The 8,485-nt window shown below is 48.3% G+C and overlaps 1 protein-coding gene across 1 annotated transcript; it reads left to right on the plus strand.

Moving 5' to 3' along the window:
• The first annotated feature begins 916 nt into the window (after nucleotides 1-916).
• Nucleotides 917-7,623, plus strand: LOC130882087 (beta-defensin 19). Its single transcript, XM_057781990.1, has 2 exons — nucleotides 917-974; nucleotides 7,430-7,623. Exons 1-2 carry the CDS (start codon nucleotides 917-919, stop codon nucleotides 7,621-7,623), a joined length of 252 nt encoding a protein of 83 aa, XP_057637973.1.
• The last annotated feature ends 862 nt before the right edge of the window (nucleotides 7,624-8,485 follow it).

The following is an 8,485-nucleotide window of genomic DNA, read 5'->3' on the forward strand; positions in this document are numbered from 1 at the left end:
TCTGCCCATCTCCAGGTGGCCCCACCTGTTACAGGCTCTATCATCTCCCCACGCTGAGAAATTTCCAGCCCATGACCCTCTGAAGGGCACAGCTCGAGCCAAGTTCCTGGCAGCTCCATGAGAGAAACGAAGATGAAACATGTACAATAAATATGAAAATCCCACAGGGCTCGATGAAGGCCACAAGAGAGCTGATTCTATTTCAGAGCAGCCATGTCTGGAAGGCCTAGCACCCGTGAGAGACACCCACAATGACAGGCAGTGACAGCAGCCATTTGAGGAAGCTCGGAGTCCTGCAGAGGGAGATGCAGGCTGAGGCCTTGATATAGAACATATGGGAAGGCTTAAGATTTCATGAGACAAAAATCTATGGTGTAGGGAAGAGAAGAGAAGAAAGCTAAGACTGAAAATTTTTTTTCTTTTTCTTTCTTTTTTTTGTATTTTGAGACAGGGTTTCTCTGTGTAGCTCTGGCTGTCCTGGAACTAACTTTGTTGACCAGACTGGCCTCGAATTTACCGAGCTCCGCCTGCCTCTGCCTCCTGAGTGCTGGGATTAAAGGCGTGCGCCACCACCGGCCGGCTCCTGAAGAACTCTTAAAACTTAAATGTTTCTTGACACGTGATCATCTGTTAATTAATGAAGTAACTGGGTCTCAAAAGTCCAAACAACTTACTTCACTCTTGTCCTTCCTAGAAGAGAAGTCATGTCTGGCATAGGTGCCAGTCGCTTTCCCACACTCCCTTCTTATGCTGAGGCATTTGCTACACACTGTCTTTGGTCTGGCTGACCTTGGACAAATTCCTCCTGTTCTCGTCACCACCCACGGCCCTTGATAAAAGGAGGTTCATCCTTGCCCCAGGGAACGCTGTTCCTGTCCTGCAGCTCAGCTGCCTCCTTCACCCGGGTACTGCCGCCATGAAGCTGTTGCTCCTGCTTCTTGCCATATTTGTGGCAACAGAACTGGTGATGTCAGGTAATGTGGGTTCTTTTAGGGTCTGGGGTCCTGTCTCTGGGTTTCTCTCTTTCCTTTACTCTCACAGGGTCAACGCCTACGTCTTTTCCCGTTTCACACAGCTTCAGAGGGTAACCCAAGTTCTTGTGCGTGTTGCTCTCTCTCTCTCTCTCTCTCTCTCTCTCTCTCTCTCTCTCTCTAATTCCATTTTACTAAGTAGCTGCATGAGAGATGTTTGCCGGGGTCTGGTACCTTGAGGGTAAGAGTAGAATTCTGGTGGGAACTTAGGAGATGGATGAGGGGTGAAGGATTGGGCTCGGGTTGGGGACTTGGTTAGGGGTAATTCCTCCTGTGGGAACACTCAGGGGCTAGGGTAGCAGAGAGTGTCAGCATGGGCTGGAGGTGAGGATCTGAATTTCCAGGTGGCCTGGAATAAGATGGAGAGGGGAGGTTTGGCTTCAGTGGAGCTGCTGCTGGCCTTGGACTGGACTTGGGCTGAGGGTGGGGCAGGCGTCTGGTGTGCTGGGTACTTGGGTGCAGCTTGGTGGTAGGGAGCTGGCTGGTGACTTGATTAGATTTGGGTTTGGCTTGGAGTGAGGCCTCAGGGAGCACTGAGCTGGGCAAGGCAGGAAGCTGACTGGGGCTTGAGTTTTAATTTTTTTTTTTTTTTTTTTTTTTTTGGTTTTTTGAGACAGGGTTTCTCTGTGGCTTTGGAGCCTGTCCTGGAACTAGCTCCGTAGACCAGGCTGGTCTCGAACTCACAGAGATCCGCCTGCCTCTGCCTCCCGAGTGCTGGGATTAAAGGCGTGCGCCACCATCGCCCGGCTTGAGTTTTAAGTAGATGAGTATGACTCAAGGGGACTGGACCCTGGGCTGAGTTCAGAGCTGAGGTTTGCTGACTTCTGTCACTAGCTGTTAAGGAGCTGACTCTGTTGTGATGTAACTGAGTCTCCTCTGTCCACTAGCGCATAGATGGACATTGTCCCTTTCCCATCATTCCCAGGTTCCTCTAGGTGGAACCCTCATTCACACACACTGATTCTGGAGGAAGGAGTAGGAAGTTGGGGAGGGGGCAGGGCAGGATGATCGATGGGGAGAAACTTTGAAGAAAGCTTTCCCTTGGCTGGATGTAGTGGAGCACATCTTTAATCCCAGCATTAGAGGCAGAGGCAGGGTGATCTCTGTGTTTGAGGCCAGCCTGGTCTACAAGAGCAAGTTTCAGGCCAGGAGCTGAGAGCCTGTCTCAAAAATAAACAAGAATTTTCCCGAAAGCTTTCTCTCCCTCTCAAGGCCCACTCGCCTTTCCTGGGACTGTGTGTCTCTGTTTCTCCCCTGCTCCCGTCATATGCTGCTTCTTGTCTGTCATTTGAGCAATACTAACACACGCCTAACAATTGTTCCTGTGCCCCAAAGATGCGTGCTGGAAGGACGGACACTGCCGGGTGATGTGCAAGGACGGGGAAGACAGTGTCATACGCTGCCAAAACCGCAAACGCTGCTGCGTCCCTTTGCGTTACCTAACCCTCCCTACCATGGTCATTGATGGAGTCCTTGGCTGGACCACTCCTACGACGTCCTCAAAACTCCATAGAAAGAAGAGACACTCCTACTATTGGTAGAAAGGATGTTGCTTCTCATCCTTTAGTCTCTCCACCACATTAAAACTCACAGAATTGGCTTTGGTGTCTGTCAGTCATAATGGATTGGGTTGGGGAGATGGAAGGACAGAGTTCAGAGGCAGTGGAGAGAAACCATCAGGACTGGACCTTGGTAATGGGGTGAGAAGCACAGTATTGAAGATGGTGTCACCTACCAGCCCCAGAGGCAGCTATGAAGACATACATAAACTGAGGGAGCACGGGGTGGGCGGAACCACAGACTTAAAGGGGCCTTAGATGCCTAGAGTATTGGTTCATCTTGGGAAGGAACAGGTCAAATGTGGCTGAATGGAACCTAAATCTTTGGATTTCCCCTGAAAGACCTTGTAATACTCAAGGACTCACAGCCCAGGGACCAAAAAGTTTCCAAATACGGACTGCACCTGCAGCTTGTCCACTCAGGGTGAGCGTGTCCATTCTTAGCATTCTCTCACTCATTCATCTTGGCTCTGCCTCTTACCACTAATGGATCCTGTTTCCAACCCTGTCAGAGCTCCAGCATCTTGTTTTTGGGAAAGTTGAACAACAACATCGTTTACCTTAGGGTTACAATAAGCAGGGTGGTGGCGGCATGAGCCTTTAATCCCAGAACTCGGGAGGCAGAGGCAGGGGGATCTCTGTGAGTTCGAGGCCAGCCTGGTCTACAGAGAGAGTTCCAGGACAGGCACCAAAGCTACAGAGAAACCCTGTCAAAACAAAAAGAAAAATAGAACTAAATAGGCAGAGTCCAAGGGCTCGCTGAACAGCATCTGTGGCCATCTTGTCAGTTTCTGCAGGCCTTTGCAGAGTAGGCACTGTTGGTCTTCTTGGCTCTGGCAGGGGGTGGCAAGGGACAGAAGTCTACACCATTTGGATGGATTAACATGGGTGAGACTAGAAATGGGGAATTTAAAGATCCTGATGGGGAATCTGTGGGACTGGATGTCTTCAGATTCTGGTCTTGGGGCCTCATTTACACAACTGTTCACCCCTGAGCTATGCTGTTGATGCGGTCAAGGATGGGGGACAGGTTTGAAGCATGACACCCACCATCGAGACTGATAGGAGTTCGTGATACAGGACGAGAATGTTCTAAGAACATAGCCCCCTCCCTCATCCTGCCTTTCCTTTAGGCTTCCTCTAAGCTCCTCCCCGCTGGGGGATGAGATATGGGGCCAGTGATGCTCACCCTGCCTTCAGGCTTGCGCTTTGATCAGTGGGGCCTGGTGCAGTCTGTCCAAAGACTCTGAGGCTACTTCCTGAAGCTGTGATGTCTGTTCCCTAGGTTCAGCCACAGGACCTTCTGGGATGTGCCACTAGGCACAGGGAGAAATGTCAGCAATATTCTATTTCAGGGGCCATGGCAAGCTTGGGCCACAAGTTCTCATGAGCTACTTCTTGGTGGATGCAGATCTGAGCATGTGGGGGAGGAACGCTGGGTTGAGGGTGGGCAGCTGCCCCAAGGCTTCCATGTTTCTACAGGAACTCTGAGGAGCCCAAGAATTATGAATCTCAATGCGGTCAACCCAGAGGGTTGTTTCACTAAAGAACATAGAATAGATTTTACTTACATATTTCTCTTGCTGACTTGATTCATCACTTTTAAGTATCCAGACATATGGTGTAAGGGCTTTTATTTGTATTCTTTTCCAATATTTTGATCTGATCTTTGTGTGTGTGTGTATGCATATGGCAAATGCATATATGTGCATGTGTGTGAGTGTCCGTTTGTGTGTGTATATATGGTAAGTGCATATGTGTGCATATGTGTTAATTTGTGTTTGTGTGTGTTTGTGTGCACATGGTGAGTGCATGTGTGTTGTACATACGTGCGAGTGTAAATTTGTGTGTGCGTGTGCATAGTAAATGCATATGTGTACATGTATGTGTTTCTGTGTGTGCACATGGTGAATGCAGAAGTGTGCCTTGTGAGTGTGCATTTGTGTGTGTGTGCACATGGTGAGTGTACATGTGTGTGTTTCTGTGTGGTGCACATGGGTGGATGCAGATGTGTACATGTGTGTGAGTGCACATTTGTGTGTGTACACGTGGTGAATGCACATGTATGCATGTGTGTGAGTGTGCATTTGTGTGAGTGTGCATTTGTGTGAATGTAAATTTGTGTGTGTGCACATGGTGAATGCACATGTGTATATGTGTGTGTTTCTGTGTGGTGCACATGGTGAATTCAGATGTGTGCCTTGTGTAAGTGCACATTTGTGTGTGTACACATGGTGAAAGCACATATGTGCATTGCATGAGTGTGCATTTGTGTGTGCACATGGTGAATGCACATGTGTGCATGCATGTGTGTATTTGTGTGTGCATGTGGTGAACGCAGATGTGTGCATGTGTGAGTGTGCATTTGTGTGTGTATGCATGTGGTGAATGCACATATGTCTATGTGTATGAGTAGGCATTTGTGTGTGCATGTGGTGAATGCACATGTGTGTATGTGCGTGAGTGTGCATTTGTGTGTGTGTGTGCATGTGGTGAATGCACATATGTCCATGTGTATGAGTACACATTTGTGTGTGCATGTGGTGAATGCACATATGTCCATGTATATGAGTAGGCATTTGTGTGTGCATGTGGTAAATGCACATATATATGTCCATGTGTGTGAGTGTGCATTTGTGTGTGCATGTGGTGAATGCACATGTGTACATGTGTGTGAACTCACCCAGAGGTTAACATGTCAGGTGTCTTCCTCTATCAGTGTCCACATTTTTTTGCTAAATTATTTTTAGATTTTTAAATTTTATTTTTTGTGTCTGTGCACCACAAACATGACAGGTATCCTCAGAAGTCAGAAGAGGTCATTGGATCCCCTGGAAGTAACTAACAGATGACTGTAAGGCAGCAGGCAGCATGTGGGTTTGAATCTGGGTCCCCTGCAAGAGCAGCAAGTGCTCTAACCACTGGGCCGTCTCTCTAGTCTCTGAGCTCATATTTTAACCAGAGTGTTGTAATAACCCCAGTTTGCGGGTTAGAGAGGTGGCTCAGTGGACAAAGTGCTTGCTGTGCAAGCTCGAGTTTGGATCCCCGGGAACACACAAAGCTGAACACACTGGACTGAGTCTGTTGTCTCAGTGTCAGGAGGCCAGAGACAGGAGGATTCCAGCCCAAACCACCCAGGTCAGGTTCTACTGAGAGACCCTGTCCCAAAACACAAGGTAGACAGCCTCTGAGGACAACACCCGAGGCGGACATCTGACTTCCGAATGTGCACCTACACATACATAAACACTCATACACACACAGACATACACACACTAAAGAGACTGTGCTACGTGCTTCTGCAGGGTGCAGTTCAGGATGAGCAGGAACGAACCATCAGTGCTCTGAACACGGGGGTGGGGGGGGATCACAGGTTTGACTGGTTATCTTTTTTTTTTTTCTAATTTGACGTGTGATCATCCTGGTTCTGATGAGTGAGTTTTAATTGAGACCTGGTTATTTTGTGTAGGATAAGATCTGGGCCATGCCCTGACATGGAGGCAGGAGCAGGGAGTGGCTTCTCACTGCCACAGCACGCTTGGAGGTTCCAGCTCTAAAGTCTGTGTCCTCTGGTGCCACCCTAGTCTGGAGGGGCATTCTCTCTTCTGTGTGTCCTTCAGGGGCATCGAGTGGCCTGGTAGCCCTGGAAGGTGCTACATGACCCTTTGGGTATACACCAGGTATATATCTGGGTCACGTGACAGCTCTATTTTTAGCTGTTCGAGAAACCTCCAGCTGGTTTACACAGTGGCTGTACCCATTTCATTCTTACCGGCAGCGGGCGAGGGTCCCTTTTCTCACATTTCCTTGATGACTATGGATATCGAATGCTTTCAAAAAGACTCAGCCATTTATGTTTCTTCTTTTGATAACTGTCAATTTTCAAAAGTTCATTGGCCTATTTATTGATTGACAGTTTTGCTTTTTGGTGCCTGGGTTTTTTTTTTTTTAAAGATTTATTTATTTTACTTTATTTTATTTTATGTTTGTGGGTGTTTGGCCCACATGTATGTCTGTGCAGCACATACATGCCCAGTGCCCATGGAGGCCAGAAGAGGGTGTCGGACCCCCTGGAACTGGAGTTACAGACAGTTGTGAACCCTCATGTGGGTGCTGGAAATCAAGCCTGGGTCCCCTAGAAGAGCAGCCAGTGCTCTTGACCACTGAGTCATCTCCCAAGAAGCGGTTTTTCCCACTCTGTATATTCTAGATAGTATTCCTCCATTCACGGTTTAGCTGACAAAGATGGTCCTCCCGTTCTGTTGTCCGCTCTGCTGACAGTTTATTTTGCTGTGCAAGAGACTTTTAATTTAACCCCATTTGTCAGTTCTTGGGGTTATTTCCTGAGCTGTTTGGGTCCTACTGAGGAAATTCCTGGGTCTTTATCCTCAGATGTTTTCTCCTAACCCTTCTAAGGGTCTTTAGCTTTAAGTCGAGCTCCCTGTTCTGCTTTGCAGACTGAGGGATTCAGATGTAGTCTCCATCGGTGCAGCTCCACACTCAGGGCCACCAGCACCAGTTACTGAACAAGCCTCCTCCTCCCAGCAAATGTTTGGGACCCCTTTGCCAAAGCTGGGTGTGTCTAGCTGTGTGGGTTTGCTTCTGGGTCCTCTGTTCTGTTCCGTCCTCCTGCCCCCATCTCTTTTTGTACTGTCTTCCTCACTCTAACGTCCAGAGCCTTGACCTGAGTGGAGCAGGACAAGCGGAGGAAAGGGCACTGATGCTGTCTCTCTTGACTGTGACGCTTGCTGTCACCTTTTAGGTCTTTTCTGTGCTCTGTTTGTCACAGGTGAGCAGAAATTAATTATCATCATTTTGTTGTTGTTGTTTATTGGCCAGGCAAAAATCCTGTCCTTCAATGCATGGGTAACAGAGGCTTCTGTAGGTCTACCTGCAAGAAGGACGAGCAGCCCTACTTCTACTGCCGAACTTATCAGACATGCTGCCTCCAGCCCTACGTGCGGATCAGCCTTGCCGGCGTAGATGACGCCACCAACTGGTCCTATGAGAAACACTGGCCAAAAATACCGTGAATGCTGGTGAATGCCACGCAGAAGCTTCCGAGGACTCCCTCTCTGCCCTCCACCTCCTTATTAAAGTTCATGCACTTGCCATTCTTGCCTGTCTTCCCTCCACTGGAGAGAGATTGGGTTTGGTATGGGCAGATGTCTGTCCTGTCCTGGAAGCAACCTTGTGGGAGAGGGGTCCGGGTCCCTGAATGACTTTCAGAGAGGAGCCTGAGCAGCCACCGGAAGTGGGAGAGTGCATTGGAGACCAGGGAGGGAAGGATTTGGGATGAGCCAGGGCAATCTATGCCATGTAGGACTCACAGGCGGGATGGGTTAGGTGTGTAGTCTTGCGGACACAGTCAGTTAAGCCTGGAAGAACGTCTAAGCAGAGCTGTTGGATTTGGAGTAAGCTGTCTGGTCTTGGCCTCAGGTTGTGAGGCTGGGATGAGTTTGGTGGTTACTATAGAAGGAATTTGAACAATACATGCCCTAATCCATGATTGTTAAGGTCTTTTAATTCCTAAAATTCTAGAGGGCTTTAAAAAAAATCTATATTTCTAAACAACTCATTCTTATTGTGTGTGAACATGATGTGTGTCCGTGTAAGGGCGTCCCGTCCTGCTCATGTAGTGGGTGGACGACGACTCTATAACTGTCTGCATAACTGGTTCTTTCCTTCCACCTTCATGTGGGTCCCAGGGATTGAACTCGAGTCATCAGGCTTGCAGTGAAAGTCCCTTTACCCACTGAGCCACCGCGTTGACCATAAAGCTTTAACAATTACTGTCTACAAGAGCTAGTTCTGGGACAGGCACCAAAGCTACAGAGAGACCCTGTCTCGGAAAAAAACAAAACAAAAAAAAATTACTGTCAATAGAAGAGTAGC

The sequence above is a fragment of the Chionomys nivalis genome, chromosome 9, assembly GCF_950005125.1.
Source record: "Chionomys nivalis chromosome 9, mChiNiv1.1, whole genome shotgun sequence".
In the NCBI taxonomy this organism is placed as follows: Eukaryota; Metazoa; Chordata; class Mammalia; order Rodentia; family Cricetidae; genus Chionomys; species Chionomys nivalis.